The sequence below is a fragment of the Lates calcarifer genome, linkage group LG7_2, assembly GCF_001640805.2.
Source record: "Lates calcarifer isolate ASB-BC8 linkage group LG7_2, TLL_Latcal_v3, whole genome shotgun sequence".
In the NCBI taxonomy this organism is placed as follows: domain Eukaryota; kingdom Metazoa; phylum Chordata; class Actinopteri; family Centropomidae; genus Lates; species Lates calcarifer.
In genome coordinates, this window is record NC_066854.1 from 3,829,306 (window position 1) to 3,848,590 (window position 19,285).

The 19,285-nt window shown below is 41.2% G+C and overlaps 1 protein-coding gene across 6 annotated transcripts in view; it reads right to left on the minus strand.

Moving 5' to 3' along the window:
- The window catches only part of LOC108873032 (receptor tyrosine-protein kinase erbB-4), a 229,823-nt gene that overhangs the window by 100,784 nt on the left and 109,754 nt on the right, over positions 1-19,285 (minus strand). For all 6 annotated transcript variants that reach the window (XR_007809127.1, XM_018661041.2, XM_018661042.2 and 3 more), the window contains one exon: positions 18,217-18,368. Coding sequence is in view for 5 of the 6 variants with exons in the window: in XM_018661041.2 (XP_018516557.1) it covers positions 18,217-18,368 (152 nt within the window). In the remaining variant the exon portion in view is untranslated. The remainder of the gene's footprint in view (positions 1-18,216; positions 18,369-19,285) is intronic.

Consider the following 19,285-nt stretch of genomic DNA (forward strand, 5'->3'; position numbering starts at 1 on the left):
GGATACATTGCATTTGAGGCCAAGAGGGGATCCCAAAGTGCTTTATTTACTCCACAAAACATAATCATGATAGAAGGCGCCTGTGCTGTCTGGGAAACAGAAACTGCTTGATATGAGGCAGACTTGCTGTGCTCAGGCACCTGTAACCCCTCCAGATACGTGGAAATGTTTTCACTGTCTCACAGTATGGGAGACATAAGCTATTCAGCTCACATGGCGCTATATAGTTTAATTTGGAAGGACTACTTCTGCTGAAGCCAAGATTGAAATGAACCAGGAATTGCTTTGCACAGTAAATTTTATCTGTTAATGAATTGAGACTTGCTCTGCTGGTGCACACAGGCAACTGTTTTGTGTCGTAATTCAGCAGCGGTTGGTACAAAGACAGTAGAAGAATAAGAACTGGATGCTAAGGCAAGAGAAGAAAAATAAAGTGACTATTGGCTCAGCAACATTCAGGAACCACCAGCTTTAACTGAAATATGACTTAACAGACACTTACGTAAGCTAATCTACCAAAAATGCATGATGTTTTTAGGCTAATAGCCTGTATGTCTAGAATAATTTATTCATCCAACTTACTTTGTGGATACTCAGGAAAACTTGCCAACACAGCCAATAGATTTGCATACAAATTTCTCCGGTTTCAGTCTTCCCAAGAATCGCCTTTGGGCTTCACCCCAGATTCAAGAGAAAAAACGCTGCATTAAAGAACTCGTGCACTCTCTGTGAAACTGAAAATTCACCCTTCATAGGATAATATAATCTCACTTTTTATCTTCTGTGTGTTTCATTGGTCAACATTCAAAAGGATCAAGGACAACACAATGAAAGAGAATTCAAAATGAATAAAAAGGTCAGGAAAGACTGTGATCTTTGAAGCCTGAACCTGACTCACTGACTACTACAACTAGAGTCGAATTTCACCTCAGAAAAAAAAAGAATGTTCAAATGTACAGAGGCCAAAAGCAGTCACTGTCAATTACTGTTACAAGTTTTACTTCAATAATATTGTCAGGGTGAGTTTTGTACAGTACAGTATAGTACTGTACAAAACATAATACAGTTTGGGGGTATTTTTAAGAGCTGTACAATACTAAGACAACGGTGTAAACGTACTCCATTAAGTTGAAGTCCTGCATCCAATAAAAAAATACTGATATATTACTATATATGACATTATTATACCATTAATACTATTGCATCAGCATTTTCATGTTGTAACTGGTTGAGGATAAAGCTAATTTGTAACTACTTACTCTACTGAAGTGTTGAATTATTTAATCCAGTGGTTCCCAACCTGTGACCCTCCAAACAGTCACAAGATAAATCTGATGGGTCATAAAATAATTAATGAAGTTGAAAAGAAGAAAAACAAAGTCCTACTGCACAAATTTGTATTCATTTTTTAAACTTTGGGTTGACTCTTGAGCTTTTTGTCAAATAAATGTTGCATGAATAGCATAAAGTTCAGTATTTCCATCTCAAATGAAGTGAAGCAAAGGTATAAAGTTCTTAAAATATGTACGTATTTCATGAGATTGGTAGTTTGCTGTGATCCAACATCATTTTTCCAATTTCTAGATGTTACTGAGTACTCTATCCAAGTGGAGTTTATTTTTATCACAGGGTTAATTCTCTCTTATTTATTTGTTTTTTAAAATGTAATCTACTCTGGTGTGTCCCTCTCACAGTGTCACTTTCATCAGGCTAAGCGGATTTAGACAGACTCCTAAACAACATCAGTGGGGCGAAGCAGCTGGATCTCTTTGTTACCTCAAAATAATGAGATATTTAAGTCCCGCTCATGAGAAAACAATGTTTGATAGCTTGAGATAACAATGTAATTCAGTTGTTATCTCAGGATCGCAAACATGAGTACCACAAAATCGGAATTTGCTGTTTTGAGATAATGAGATAGTCAGGCATGATCACATGAAAGCAGTCTGATATCTTGAGATAATGAGACAATTAAGTTGTAATCTTGACATAACAGGCCTAAATATAGTAGGAGTTGCAAATATTAAATTGCAAATGTAAAATGCTGAGGGGGGAAATGGCACCACAGAAGAAGATACAGAAAGTCAAAGTGAGAGAATAAACAACAGTCTAGTAAGAACGAGAGGAGAGAAGTTTAGGGTTAGGAGGTGCAGTGTAGTGAAGCATTAGAAGAAAGCACACAATGATAAGGGAAAGGGAAGCCGAGCACAGAGGAGATATATTTTAAAGCATAATTAATAGTGCACCTGTTCCTGTCATCTGGATGAGTGAGAGCGTAAATGAGGTAGATGGCATGAGAAGGAGTGATAGAAGGAGGGAGGATTCGGCGAAGTAGGAGGAAAAGGAGGAAGGGTGGCGGCGCAGGAGGAGGGGAGGGATATGTGAAGAGGGGGAAGGTACACTAAAGTGCTAAAGGAGAGGAGAGTAAGGGGGGAAAAGGCATCATGCAGGGAAAAAAGTATAATGACACCATTATAAAATACAAGAGATGGGACACATATTATGGTGATTATGGCTCATTTCCATACATATAGAGCACTCTGCCAGTGAGTCAAGGAGAGTGCAGCAGCGCATGTCAGTGGCAAGACTGCCGACTCTCAACAGTTTGATCTCAGCTGAGCGCCGGCGCAATCTGACTCCTCCACGCGGCGGCAAAGTCAATGGGCGGGCAGGGACCTGTTTACCAATTCGCTTCAATAAGCTCTGTAAGAGAAGTATGCACTCCTTCACCTCGCGCGACTGTTCAGCTGCTAAGTATGCTGAGAGCACTCGGGTGTGACATTCAAGATTTTTGAGAAATCCTGTTTAAAAAATCAAGGCCTTTGAGAGGAGGGCCATTGACTTTGAAATAAGTGAAAATCCAGCCGCATGAAATGTCACCGTGAAAATGACTGAGTCATTCAGTACAGGTATGTAAGGAACATCTCAAGTTTGTTAATAGTACCCTGAGGTACTCCTATGAGATGAATCAACAGGGTGAAAAGTGTTCAGGTGGGGTGGGCGGATGGGACGGGGTGGGGTTTTTGCTCACTTCAAATGGAAACCACATCAAACGTGGAGGGGCGAGTGTTTTTGAACCCACACACCACTTTTCATGTCGGTGCCACAGAGAAGGCTTGAAATCCACTCCCTTTCAGGTATTTTAGCTTCTCCACCAGCACATTAGTAGAATAAGGAAAGTCAATTTCTTGCTCAGGCTCAATAAAAAGACTGTAATTGGACAGGCTTTCAGTGGAAGAGTATCCACTCTCACACACTGTCCTGAATCAAGCTATGCTGTAATTGTGATCAAATACCAGGAAGTCGACGTGAAGACGAGCTGAAATCAGAAAAAGGTTCATCAAAAGGGAAATTTTATTCTTTTCAGGAGTCAGAAGCTCATTTATCTTCAAGTATTGTATTCCTCATTTTCTTAATTTAGACAGTGAGCAAGTCGAGAAGAGACCACATGTGAAAGAGAAAACTGGCACAAGAGGTGGGAAATTATCCTGCAATTTCCTTAAGAATTTAAAAACTGAAACTTAACTTAAAAACACAGATTTATAAACTTACTTTATTTAAAAACTGTACTTCACTGTTTGTTTTTTTGGTCCATGCTAGAGCACAATGAGTCAAGATGCCACTGGATGAATTGGAAGCCAAGTTAGAGAGTCAGATACACACACAGACATGTTTCAGTTTTAACACTGCCAGCTAGTGTTGACACTGACTTTGGGATGACAATGTGTGTGTGTGTGTGTGTGTGTGTGTGTGTGTGTGTGTGTGTGTGTGTGTGTGTGTGTGTGGTGATATCCAGGGGTGTGCCTCCAGCAGCTGCTGTGCTACTGGCTTTCGGCGCTGATATTTATTGTCTCAGACAGCCCAACAATTTCATATGAGCCAGTTTCATGAGTGGCGTCCGTGAGGCGTCTGTGTTGTCAAGACGCATTTACAGTAAAGACCCTGACTCGGAAATTAAAACTACCAAAAGGGTAAAGTTTGCAGCGCATTAGCAGGCAAAACTAAAACAGTGACAGTGCAGTACAGTATCTGATCTGTAAGCTGCAGTGAAAACACTAATACATAACTCATGAGGCGAAGCTGTTGTAGCAACCCAGCAACAGTCGCACGGCGTATCGCATTATGCTGTAGCCTTTGGGGACCCTACATAATGTAGTTATGTGACAAAGCTAGTGCACGTCAGCCACAGGCTGGCTTTTGCTCGCTTGACAGTGGCTATGGAGGGGGGAAAAGTGAGAGGCATGTTATCTCCTATAGCACCTAGCTCCTGTATCTCATATTTAAGTCCCTCATTATTCATGGTCATCTCAGCTTAGGAAAGAGATTTTGAGAGCTGGCAGAATCCCCACGGGGAGGGGCCAATCTGCTGCACGAGAGTCCAGTGAGAGCAGAGGAGAAAGGGGGGAGCTTAGTGGCCTCTGAGGCCTAACGTCAGTTCACTCCTCCAGGGAAGAAAAAGGTGCTTAACGGGCTTTCCAAGTGATTGATCATTGGGCCTGGTGCAGAGGTAGGACGCAGCCATAGGTAGACAATGCAACTCTCCACTTGAATAATCAATTCATGTCAATGGGGAAGAAGACAGAAATGCATGAATTCCCAGTGGGAAATGTATGGAAGCAGAATAGAAGTTACAGGTAATGATTGTGTTACAAAAGGCTGCTGAGGATATATAACACACAATCTCACATAATGCTACTGTACCATCTTACACACACAACACACATGTTCATTCTGTGTGCAGAGGAGTGCAAGGATGTTTCTTTTAACTGAACTGAACTAGAGCATGCGAACAATTACCCACACTTGGATAAAGAAAATATAATTAGCACACTAGGGGTCTTAAAGGTTCAACTCAAAAGCTAAGTGAGCAACTCTATTTCTTTTCTCCTTATTGAAAAGCAAACTGTAGATTCTGTAAACTACAAATATATTCAGGACAGCAAAGCAGGCAGCTGTGGGACTGATTACAACCATGTCAGATTTGATCTGTCTTGTCTCTTTATATAGTGTAAGTGTGTGTGTGTGTGTATTAGTTGGGGAGGGTATTTGTCAGCCATTTTGCCTCAGTAGAAAATGATGGCAGTGGCATCATGAGCGCTTGCGAGGCACGCCACGTTCCAGCACTAAACTACTTCATTCTCTGGAATCAAATTGCCCTAATCGGAGATGGATGTCCTGATTTGTGGCGACGCAAGGTGTGTGTATATCTGCATGTGCGCATTTGTGTATATGTGTGCATGTTACAGGTGCATCTGCCAATATACATGTGTTTTTACAGGGGGTGGGTTAGCAATATAAAACAATTTGGCTGTATAATGGAATCTGAGATATAGCACACATGACACATGCCAGTTACAACATAAAACTGCGTAGTTTGATATATCAGAAATGTAGCAAGGCTGAAGTCTAAAATCCTAATAAAAAGACCTTTACAGGAGTAGGTAGCCAAGTGCTCCCGCCTTTACTTGGCATATGTGTGCATGTGTATGTGGCTTCTGCCTCCCAGCATGTGCATATAGTATGTTATCTTAGAAATTACCAATTGCAAAAAGTGATTTCCTTTCTCTGTAGGGGGCTAAACCTCATCACTATGTCAGCCTAAGGCGTCATTCTTTTTATAGTTAATTCATACATATATAATCCCAAATCTCACATCAAACTTCATTCATTCTTTACTCACCAAGAGTGCTCTCCAGCAGTGGAAAGCAATTCTTGTTTTGCTTTTATTTCTGTCATTTCTTTTCTTATACTGAACTTAGCATGCTATCCAGCTAGCCCCATAATACCACTTTGCAGCAAGTCACTGCAGCGTCCAGTCTGACCTCTCCAACATGAGAGGATGAAGAGCTCAGAGGCTGCATTCTAACCTCATCTTGTAAATGCAACAATGGCTGAAGGTCTTGGTTAATGCTAATGTTGACTATGAAGCAATAACAACAACATACATATAGCAAAATCAAATTTCCCTCAAACTAAAGCCCATACATAAAACAAATTCAATGACATGTTTCCTGCTTTGTTGCCTGTCAGAGCTCCCTTTGTTCAACTTTGACTGTCACTATTTGCAAAGATGACCAGTGGAAACACTGCTCCCGTCTGCAAACAGAGAACTCATTATTGTAAGGTGTCCCATCATCATGTTTTGTACAACACTGCACCACCAGACTACAAACTGCAGCATTGCTCTCACACACTGTTTCCTATATACATTTACAAAACTTCTTAAGAAGCCTCTTCCACTCCACTTCCTACTTTGGGGTAAACATTGGAGCTGCCCTGCAACAAATAAATCTGCACAAATAGGGCTGGGCTGTATGGACGCTAAAAATGTTCATCAGTTGATAACTACAATTATCACAATAAATGTCATACAATTATTACTTTCAAGTTTAAGGCAGATTACTGCTCCTGAGTGAAAGATGGAGAAACCAGACAGTTACAAGATGGTCTAAATAATGTTTAGGACCTTGTGATGTTATTTTTCTATTTTCTATTTTTAGTTCTGTAAGTTCCAGCCATCAGCGAGCACCCAGTAGCAGAGTGGTTTACTGAAGAAGATGAAAATGCATACAATAAATTTTCAGCCGGTATGGAAATAAGTTGAGAAATATAGGTGAAGAGTGTTTGTTATCTGCGTACATATTTCAAGAATATATACGATACACTTGGTAATAGTAAACAAGATGAACTTAACAGTAGCTCTAATGGAATTACAGTCAATTCAGGACAGTGTAACAGCAGCACAAAGAGAAAAGTAATGTGATGGAATAAACAGAAAGATATACTGACACTCCAACCAACTTGGCTGATGTCTTGCTGTATGACTCACTGTGGGTGGTGTTGGAAGCTGGTTTTCTGATGTGTTTTTTAGCAGGCAGTTTTATACTTGCTTTTGTTTTGTCTTTTAAACCCTTACATTGTTTTGCTGAGCTGACATAATTAGCCCATAAGCTCCAATCAAGCAGTTTTTCTCAAAAAATAACAAGAGTAATCCAACCGCACATTTATCAGAGTGATCTTTGAAATAAAAGTTGTGCCTATGATAAACTTTTTTATACTCTCCAGGAAACTATCTCCACTTTTCTGTGCACAGACCCTGATAAGACAGTGCTCTTTAACCAGTACCCTCAAGTTTTAAGAGAAAATTCTGCAGTTTCTACCAACATCATGGCTGTGAGTAAGGGGCCCTAAAACTCAGAGACAGGCACACAAAGACATCACAAGTCACAGAATGTACACATATCGTACACATACAGACACACACAGACACCTGCTCACACTCACACATACACGGCGTAAATGTCACTGAGGAACGCAATCTGTTCCTTCCACTCAGCATAGCAGGAGCAGCATGATGCAGGGCGTATTTTCCCAGAGCCAGCTGCGAGAGGTAGATATTAAAAAGGCACTGGGAGAAACAATTTACACACACCCATAAATTAATCTGTGGCTAAGATGCCTTTTTAATATCTGAAAGGGGGCCAGGGAAGGCGGGTGGGTGCTCTAAATGGCATGATCGGTGACAAACACCAAAGGTGTCTCTTAAGACTGCACTGGGAGGAATGTAAGATCCCAGCAGCTATGACACCGAGCTGAGTAAGAGCAGAGCCAAGAGGACAACAATGGCAGAGTGGTATCAAATTAGAACACCAATGATAGCATGTCATATCACCTGGTAAGCAGGCAAACAAAAAAATACCAACAACCTGCACACATAGCCCACACTTGATGCACTCTTATCCTAATACCATTAAGGAGTGGTATTTAGAGCCAAGAGTATCCCACAGTTCATCATCATCTGCTGCAGTCCAGCTGTTGGTTTCAGTACAAATATGAGCTGGTTTAAACATACATGAAGAAGCTGAACTTTCATTAACATGTTGGATTCAACGTGCATCAGAATCAGATGCCACATTTGATGAATACAAGTCTAGAAATGTAACTAACACCCACAAATAGTGCTGAGAGGACATTCAGAAAAGACAGAGTAGTACAAAGCTGTATTTATGAATGCTACTTAAGAAAATGTATTTAGTTACTCCTTATTGTGCCCTGCACACAAGCTAGTGTGCATGTTTTTTAGAGGAATGAGAAACAATAATAAAGACTTACTATGTTCTGTTGCTAACGTCTTGTGAGTAAGGATTAGTGCAGTACTGAATTAGACTCATACAGCACCAAACTACATAACAATTCCCAAGCAGTTTTTGTTCTGCACTAGTTCTCTGCAAACATTTTTTCTTTTCTTGCTTTCTTTTTTACTGTCCACTATTGCCACTAGGAATGATGTGAGACTATCAAAGATGGAGGATGCTTTGCATGCACATAATGTGGGACTTGGGAGTTCATATGCAAACACACCACCTTAATCAACACTGGAACTCTGCAGAATTCAGCATCTGTTGGATACACTGCATGGAATATGCAATCACAAAAATCTTATAAACCATTGCGAGTCACGAAATCTTTAGGAAATGTCATAAAAATGCAACATGCATACATAATATATCCTGCAGCGCTGCCTTCAAAGAGGTATATGATCTCAGCATGGTTACACAAGCTCTGCTAAACTCAGACAGACACGAAAATGTTCAGTCTCGTGGACTGTTCTCATAATGTAACTATTCATATGTTAGCAGCTATGATCTGAGGATTTCAGAAAGTTGGTACGAAGTTGTGAGAGACAAGACTGGGACAAGATAAACTCCATTATTTATTTGTGTTTTGCTTTAGAGGGGTTATTTCTCGGCCCCGCTTCACTCACTCGGACTAGATGCCTGATTTTTAGGACACTGATGGCTCGGACTCAGACTGTTTTTCTGCTCATATCAAGTAATAGGTCTGAATGGACTCAAACACTGGGGACTTAAGACTCGACCACATCACTGTCTAAAATAGCCCAAAAAAACTTGATGAGGATACGTTTAAAAAATGAGACTGAAAAGTAGAGTTTCAACCTATACACTATATCACTTCCTGTTTCACATTACCAAGTGTGTATATCTCTTTTTGGTGGTGGATTTCTCTGGTGGACAGAGAGTATATGCAGACAATTAAAAAGTAAAATATAGAAAAAATAAGTGAAAATTCTCTTAAGTGAAATATGTTGGAATTCTGGGCCGAACGTTGAGAAATAAATCAATATTTCCATTATATTCAAACAAAACTATTCACTGATTATGAGATTATGAGAGAGGTTTCTGAGAAAAGCACAATGCAAAAAAAAATACCAAAAAAAACTTGCAGAGATCTGCTGTGTGGTGAAATTTTAGCTTCCGCAACTGCTCTGTAACAGCACTCAATGAGGGAAGGCTTTCAGTTGTGTGGGAGTAAATAACCTCTATAAAGACATAAAACTGTTGTATTTTAATAGGAACTGTGAGCCTCTCAGCGTTCACCATGACATACAAGAAAGAAAAGAAAAATCTAACTATTAATTTATCCATCTCTTCCATTTAGGTCTTTGAAGACCTGGATGTCGTCATTAAAACCCACACGACAGCCCAGGGATAATTTCAGGATGTGAAATTTAAAATAGCGCTCACTAATAAAACTATTTGCACCCGGTAATAAGATTGCTTTAGGTGTGAGTGAAGAGAAATGCCATACTGTTTGACACTCAGTGAGTCAGAGCAAGTGGGAAATGAACAGGATTGGTTGTAGAGGAGGGGTAGCCACCACTAGAACTTTATCCATTCCTCTCGGCCCCATGCATCTGCCACCATAATTTGTGATAATGACGGCATCCCAGCAGGGCCACTCTGCGCAGAGTGATTCGGAATTGATTTAGTGCATTAATTACGCCCCTGTTACGCTGGTGTCATGGACAATATTTTACAATTTGATAAGCAAAAGACGCGCCGTGGGATCATTTTGATGAATTGCAAGGGTTTGGTCGTGGCGTGCTTTTATGGTCGTACCTTTTAATTTAACGGTAATCACTTTTCCTCCCTCTGCGCCGTGGAAGCAGCAAGACTTTAATTTCACCTCTGAGACCTCTGCTCTGCACTGTGTCTGCTTTGATCAGGCCGACAAAAAAAGCATGCATGCAGGAGACCACACACACACAGAGCAACCCACTCGTGCAGAGATGAATGGGTGAGCAGGACAATCAGCCTGAATACAAGATGGCAGGTTGTGTGCATGCATGCTTAATGTGTGTGTCTCTGTGTACATGCATATGCTTCTGTTATATCTAGTGTATGAATATGTGTGTGTGTGTGCGTGTGCATCTATTCTGGTACTCTGGCCCCAGTGCACCTCTCTCTGCATTGAAACAACAGCTCTCCAATGCTGCAGGCTAGACAACCAGCAGCCCAGTAATGAGCAGGAGCAGTGTCTCAGTCGTACCACCTACCAAGCCCCCCTGGGGGCACAAGACACCCCGATATTCAAACTGAGGAGCTGCAACTCCCACAGGAGCCAGGTCCAACAGCGGAGGCCCCAAATTCTTATTCTGGCCTGTTTATCTTTAAAGTTTTCTTGAAAAAAAAAAAAAAAGTTGGCCACTCTGTAAACAACATGCATGGAATCTTTATGTATGCCTCTGTCTTACTTTTACAACACAATGCAGCAGCTGAAGAAATATGATGTTCTTTGTGTAAACATTTTCAAACTTTCTGTTTCTTGAGTCACGACATAACAAAGTCTCAAACTTCTCCACTGGCTCAATCACATTTACACTCGTGGAGAAGTTTGATTATGTCATTTACCAAAACTCCAACACAACAGAAAAATGGGTTATGTAACACCTCAATTATTCACGGACAACAATGAAAAAGATCTTTTTGTTCATGTTGATTTAACTAGTGCATAAGTGTTATGTGCACAATAAGAGTTCTTGAGAACGTACACTGACAGTGCCACAGCCAGCCCACCAGAGCAGCAGGATAACTTAGTGGTTACAGAGGTTGTTTTTATTGGTTCTGCCTGTCGGAAGCTACCACTTTGCCTTGAAAAACTTTCATAAACTGCTGTATGAAAAGGTGTATAATTACAACAATGTAATGATGTAACAATAGCTTGCCATCTTTAGGAGTAATTGTGTATTTTCAAGAGAGTGCTCTGCAGTAAGACTAGACTATGTTGTATCCAGAGTGTTGGATGTATAAAAGTATAAGAGGCAGGCACTAAAATAAAGAACTCAATTCTGCCCTGTCAGCCTCTGTTGCAGAGTTCTGATATTTTTGACCTTCCTTCTGAAGATAATACATGGACTATTACATTAAGCTACTAAATGTGGCTGAAGATATAAAAACTTTTTTCATCTCTGTGTGCTGCTGTGCAGATTAAGTTTTCTCACTGCAACATCTTCTAATTGGAAAAGTCCTGCATATTACAACATCAACCCTGTTAAACATCAAAATGATTATCAAGAGTATGTACCTTTGTGCTTGGGTAAAAAAGCTGCACCAGGAGCAATAAATCAGGCATGGTAAATTCATTCAGTCTGCAGAATAATTTCCCTCTTTCTTTCTTTCATTTTTCCTTTTATAAAAATATTTAGAAATGAATAAAAATGAGGTAAACATATGAACATGTGGAATAATTCATCCATTAGCAGGTTTTTTCTTGTCATCTTCGTCCGGTTTTCAGCACGCTTTTTCAAGTCTGAGCTTTCCCACTTCACTTCTGATTAACAAATTACTGCAACGACAGAAAATAGCTACACTCTGGTAAGAGAGCCAAAGAAAAAAGAAATAATAAAATGAAACAAAGAGTAAAATGTTATATTTTTCTTCTCTTGGACTTGGACGTCTCCATTACCCCGCAATTAACGGGCTATAAGATACATCAGGGTAGCACCACTGTGATCTGGCAGGGTGCTGGCTGGCGCGAGCAGGGTGCTAATTTTCCCAGCGTTAAGAGCTGTAATTATGCAGACGCTGCCGGGCGCCTGCGAGGTGCTAACAGCCTCCCGTTCCAGGCGACAGTCCCAACCTTTTATGAGCTCCTCAGCTGGTTCAGAGGCTAATGAAACTGTACGATTCGCCTGGCTAGCACGCCCCTCTCCAACCGTTGCTCGGGATCATGGTGTCATTATTTGGTGAAGAGGCTATGTGACAGCCATTGTGCCATGTGGAGCACAATAGCGTGAAACATCTAAAGAGAACTGGAACAGCAAGTGAGAGGGAGAGAGAGGAGCACTTGACCTCCTCACTGGCCTCGTCCTCTACCTTTCTGTGTCTCTCCATGTAAATACCATCTCTCACTGTGAGGGGAGAGTCCTCTTCTCAGTCTCACCCAAAAGACATGCAGCACAGAGTCCCAGAATACAAGTTATTTTCTTTTGGTTGCAATGGGGAAATCCAATATATGCATGGCTAAAGGTATATGCTACAAACCAATCTATTTGTTAATTGTATTTTCTTCCTTTTACCATCAGTTTTTTTTAATCTATGTTGGACACTGCACCCATATGTGATCTTCATTATACCATTCTATTAAGCGTGATCATTAAAGGAGTTATGTGTAAATTTTAGCAAATGCTACATAGCCAACATTAGAATTAACATCTGCTTACTAACAAGTCTAGAAGAAACATTGCAAGTTCAGCATTAAACTTCATTCTTTTACTCACCAAGAGCTGTCTCGAGCGGTGGAAAGCAACGCCAGTGTTTTGCCTCCCGTTCTATCTTTTCATCCTCTGAAGTTAGCATGCTAAGATGCTAGCCCCGGCCCGTCTCATCACTTTCCGATAGCGACTCACTGTAGTGTCCAGTGTGCCATTATGAAGTAGCATATTGTAACCTCTTGTATTGTAAACGAGACAATGGCTCAACCTCTAGGCAAGCAACCATCACCATCACCTGCTCTCAGCAAGAAACCACATTTGGTGGCAGACAAAACTTAGAAACAGCCTCTTTAATCTGCTGATATAACAGCCTCCACTCTTCTGGGAAGACGTCCCACAAGATCTAGGAACCTGACTGCAGGGATTTGCTCCCATTCAGCAACAGGAACATGAATGAGATCCAACGCTGATATTGGCACTCAAGGCCTGGCTCGCATATGATGTTCCAAATTATCTCAAAGGTGTTGGATGGGGCAGAGGTCAGGGCTTCTCCAGTTCCTCCACTCCAAACTTATAAAAGTATTTCTTTATGGTTCTGGTATCTGAGATCTACTGTCCTAATGTAAAAACGTCCCTGATCAAAAATATCCAAAAGAATGTGGCGATTTACCAGATCATGAGTAACTGGATGAATGGCAAACATCGCTGAAGGACAGACACGTGAAACAAGTGTGACAGAGTGGCCTCTGAATTACTGCCTCACAGTAAATTAATAGCATAGGGTCGCACTCTCAGACAGAGAGAAGAACAATCAGATGAGTGCAGAATAATGACACACAGACGCAACAATCTCTGACTAGCACACTAATCTCAGTAGGTTACAGCAAGGACACAAGAGAGAGAAAAAACTTCAAGTTTTAGCTGACGCAAAAGAGCAAGGATGAAAGTTTGTTGTAATATACGAATATTGCCACTGAGATAAACATTTACCCCTTGTAAGAGTATCCTGTGACCTCAATTTGACTCAACTCTCCATTAATGTTATATCTACACAGCATGCTATAAGTAAAAGCTGAGAGTGCACACATACACAGGCAGCAGAGCAGAAAGCGCATGCCTTCACAATAGATTTCTGAGGATGTACACTTTGAGAGTAGCTGAGCTGCAGAATCACTGAGCACTTTTATTTGCAACTGAAATACAGCCCAAGGAAAATGGGAAGCCTTTGGTGTGAGGAGTCGCTTTTCTCTACTCTCTCATGTCTTTTTATTTTCTCCTCTGCTCTGTTGCTTGGCTGCGCTGAACTGAACTCGCAGAGCCACGTTACCCCACTCTTTCTAAAAAATCGGAGAATTTGGAAATGAGCGCTGGTTAAAAAATCTGTATCTCTCTTTTCTGTCTGTCTCTCGCGACTGGTGTTTGCCAGAGATAAGCTTGGTAAAGAGTGTTTCTGTCTGCATGTCGACGTAGAGTATACACCTCACTGACCGTGTCATTCATCTCTCTTTATTGCTTTAGCTTGTGTGTGTGTATAAGCACGTGTGTCTGTATCCCCAACTCGAGAAAGATTCAGTCCTCTGTGGGAAAGTTTGAGACTTCAAAACCTCGACACACATGCTTTGCTGTACATCTCTTCCCAGCTTTGTGGACGGACATCCCCCGTCCCTGTGCTCTCAGCTGCAGCCCTGGCACCGTGCCCTGTGTTTTGCAGCGCTAGCCGCCAGATTGATCCAGCTTTAATGAAGAGTCCTTCAGCCTAGGTGACATCATTAGCTGGTTGTGGGCCACTGCGGGCCACTTGGCGCGGATCCCTGCTTCACTTCTGGGAAAATGGGTCATTCTGAGTGACAGACAGACAGTGGCCAAGGGAGCCGGCCAGCAAACTAGACCGAGGGGGGTGTGCCATGCAGCAGCACGGCAATGCCCTTTAGACACCTGTGTCTGCATTCACAAAACATTTTATGTCTCATCCAGACACGCTTCTCATTAAACTGCTTTAGTGATGAGTTCTCACCAAGAACGCAAACCTCAAGCCAGTGAGATGACCCTGCTTGCTATGAATTTCAACTCGCTCATGTCAGTTTATGACTGAATCCCACTTTTTTAACCTTGTTCCTTGTAGAGGTTCAGAACATGGCTGAATAATATCCAGGTGATTTTCTTCAAGTTTTAAATCAGAAAATGGATAAGAGCTGAAACAGTTAGTCAACTGGGCAATTATTTGATAACCATTTAATCGTTATTATAATTTTTTGAGCAGAAATGCCATAAATGTTCTACTTCCATTTTCTAAATTGTGAGAATTTGTAGATTATTTCTGTCACGTGTGATGAAATCATAAGTGACTGAATCTGTCATTTTTGGATTTCTGGCTGGAAAAAAACAAGCACTTTGATGATTTCACCTTGTAATTTAGTCGGTAATTTGACATTTTTCAGCAAATAATCAAGTAAATAAAAATCCCCAAAGTGATATGAAAAGGTGAGGTGTACACAAATCAACCACAGTTTAGACAGGAACCTCTGTTGTAAAGCAATTATGCAGGCAATGTAAATGGGCTCTGTCTATCATCAGAAAACACTCCACTGTAGTGTGGCAATATTTGTAACTGGAATTAATACACCCACCACTACCCAGTTTAACAAGCATCCAACCTAACAGAGTCTAAAAGAAAGCCCTAAAAGTGAGTGTAAACACAAAACTGTATCTATTATTGATGAGATACAGACAAAACTTTTAATTTTCAAAGTACAATTTTACTGTGAAAAACATGGTTTAAGTCTGAGGGATGCACAAATTAGACAAAATTCTTTTTTAAAAATCCCATTAAATTCTGGTAAAAATGTGTTATGAAGTAACTGTGAATGATTTCTATCATCTGAAAAATAACCACTGTCATAACTTTTTGCCAGAAAGAATGGTAATTTGTAAATCATTTGGATTCATTCCCTTCTCTGGCACAGATGGAGATTGATGAGGAGTCACCTGACCTCTGCGTCTGTGGTAATTCAATATATGTGTCATCAAACTAGATTAAAGCCACACACTCTTCATTAAACACTTTGGCTTGAGCTCAGTGCTTTGGGCATCAAAGGTCAACTCAGGTCAGGCACAGATACAGTATAAGGCAGCTTCATGCACTGGAAATTTTCACACAGCTCCTCAGTAATTTCCTTATTTTAAAACTGCACCATGCAATCATATAAAGTGTATGGAGGAAATTATGCTGTATAGTGACCTGATGGAGGCAGGCAGGCCTCTAAGCAGGCTAGAACAAACACTAAGGTTTATTTTGAGTACAAATTGACCCAGATCCGAAACAGACTGGGCTAAAAAAAACTAAATTTATCACATTTCTGGTCCTTCTGCACTCACCCTGGGTCTACCGAAGGGAGGCAGAGAATAACCGGTAAGTCAGAGAGAGATGCCACTTGCAGGAAAGCTTGGACCTGAGGAGGCCGCAGAGCCGTCTCATCCATCTAACTGTCAGCATCTCACCAGGCAAAAATCACCAACTCTTCCTGTCTGTCCCTGCCCTCACTCCTTTCCTCCCTCCTTCTACATTTCTGCCCCGTATTGCCCTCTACTGTCTCCGCACAAACACACACATATACAGCGATATATGCAGACACAAACACACACCCCCGAGGCACGGTAGCTGAACATTGTAATTTTAGCACAGCAGCTGTTTTTGCCTGCCATAAAAGTGACACCCCTCTAGCTCTTCTCCCGCTTTCCTACCCCCTCCTTTGCTCCATCCTGACTCCTTCCCTGCATCTACACTGTGTCCATCCATTTGTCCATATACACTGCATGCACCTGCTCCAAACAGAATATAGAGAGTCCAAGTGCATCAGTTCTGCAACTTTAGGGCAAAATTTCAATATGGCAGACTTAAAATATACTGTAAAGGTGAAAATAAAAGAAATTCTCAGAGTCAGGTAAAATAAGGTTGTCCGTGAAAAGTGAAACATATTTTCAGGTGGGGTCTCTCTGTCCTCACAACCAATAGGCTGATGGCTACTCAGCTCCCATGGCAACCACACAACACCCAAATCCTGACCCCCCCTTCTACATCCATTTAACAATCCCCCAGATGCCTAATTGTTTCTCTAATGATGCTGGGCCTAATGGGACTGTTTATGGTATTCATTTGATAGCGCTGGCCCAGTAATTAGACTACACCTCACTTCATTAAACAGCAGGGGGGAGGGATGGCGCCTGGTGGCACGTACAGTATATGCTCACGCAACTGCATAACTGAATTTTAAAACACAGTCCTGATGATGGAAATGCACACACACACACACACACACACACACACACTCACTTGGCGATACACATACAGACAGCAGCCACAGACCCAAGAGACCACTGTGTTTGGGGGGCATGGCGAGAACACTTTACATTCAGAGTACTGCTTATTTGCCTGCAGTGTCCCAAAGACATTTCTTCCATAGCAATTCCAATCGGTGCCTGTTATCATTAGTTCCACTGTCCTGTATAGTGTTGTCTTACACTGGCAAAGGGCTTCAATCGATATTGATGAGTTTTATCGGCAAGTGAATAAGATGCTAAACTCATGCTAGGATAAGCGATTCAGCAAAAATTCCTTGAGGTCAAATATTAAAGTGGTGTGCTGTTGTCTCTATAGCACAAGAGAAAGTCTAATCTGGCAAGCTGTAGGTGATTATCATTATCCAAGAAGGTGTGGATAATAGTGATTTGCTGTGTAAGTGAAAATAAAAAAAAAAAAGATACAAATCAATTTCTTTTTCTGAGCATTTAAAACACAGGTACCTACCTGGAAATAGAGAAAAACAGATTCTAAACAATTCCACCACCATCTAATTTCAGTTCCTCTTGTCTCGTAAGCTACAAAGCTAGTTACTATCCAAGAAACAGCAGGGTATTGCTCAGAGTAATGAAAATTGCAAAGTCAGCCAAGTTCAGCTTTGGAGTAGAAAATGTGTTTGCATACTGTAGTTGTGCTAGGTGCTTCTCTGCCTGCAGGGTGACAGCAAGAGGGGAAAAAATTAATTATGCTTCACATTCAAAGTGATCTGTCTCTATCCGAGGTGCTGAAACATGTTTAACCTGTTTCCCTGCGTCTCTATCCGCGGTGCTGAAACATCTGAACCCTGACTCACTCTGTCTCTATCCATGGTGCTGAAACATCCCATTCATTGTTTTTTTTTTTCTTTTCTTTTTTTCGGTTGTACGGGAACTCACTCCCTAGTCACCATAGTAAGTGCACTTTATTTACTGTCAGCCATTTTAGTGTCAGTTTATGTGCCACTATCCATGGTGCTGAAACTTTCCAACTCAGAATCTTTGGCTGTATCTAAAATCACTCCCTATTAAACATATTTACTGTTGTACTGCGATTATATTTAAGAGTCCAAATTCTAAACTTTATATTACATCAGTGATGATAAAAATATATGATAAGTTTTTACTGTGTAAGAAATCTTCATCTCCATCTATGGCTCTTGTCACTGCCCATGACAGTGAAACATCAACCTCTATCTTTCTGTATCTCTCTCTCTCTCTCTATGGTCCTGAATCTCCTGAGTCTTTTTCCTTTCCAGACTTCTAAAACATTCAAACGCCATCTTTTTCACTCTCCATCTACCCATGCACATACAGTATGATGTAGTCAACACCTGCAGCAGAAAACAAACCAAAGACGGTTCTCCTACCTTGAGGAAAGAGAGGTTGCGGTTTCGATCGATGCTGGTAATCTCCAAGTTGCCCATGACAACTTCGCAGTTTTCGAAGAGCTTCTTCAGGGTGCGGTACTGCTGGTCCAGGTCAGACAGAGTGCTCAACTTGTTCTCTGTGCCAGGGCAAACTAGAAGCAGAGACAGAAAAAAGGCAGTCTGTTGTAAGGAGTGATCAGTAACAGACCTCACTATAAGTTAAGTAAAAGTATTTTTCAGTGAAAGTATGATGCCTTTTTTTCTCTGGGTTTCAGTCTAGTAAACTGATTTTCTGACTGCACTTACAGGGGTTTTAACTAAAGCAGCAGTGTGCAGATGCACAGTTGAACGACAGCTGTATGGCAGAGTTTCTTAAAAATGTTATTATCAGTGACCAAGAAACACTCAGGATTTGAAATTTTAGGACTATAAATATGCAAAGTGTGAAGATGACACAGACAGAGAGAAAGACAGAAAGAAAGGGAAGTGAACAAGGCAGGATTAAAGGACAGAGAGAAGAGCGGCAGAGAAAGAGAGGGTTGGGACGTTACGTAAATTGCTGAAAAGAGTGCAGAGTGCGGCAGACGTGACCCTCAACAATGAGGGAGCCGCAAGAGTCAAGACTCAGGAAGGGACAAGTGGGGTGAGAGGGGTGGATATAATTTCTCTGAGGCAGTGACCTACAGTCTGGGTCTGGCACCGGCACACAGTTTAATCAAAGATATTCAAATTGCATTGGTTGACCTTTACAGAGGGTTTCACTTGGAGACTTTACTCGGCTGACGAGATTACAAGACTTTGAAGATATTATGGCGAATAGAAACGGCTCAATTGGTGTGTGGGAAGGCTGGGGCGAATTAGAGCGGGTAGGGTGTTTCTGTTGGTTTTAGCCACATACACACAAAGAGAACCACACACAATCACACACACCCATCTCTCACATCTCTGACAGCTTCCAGCACTTTCTGGCAAACACCCTTTTACCAATTCACGCTAGTGGCAATGACACCCACAACTATAGCCCATGTTTAATGAATGCCAATTTTCATTTCAGCCTTTAGAAGGTCCA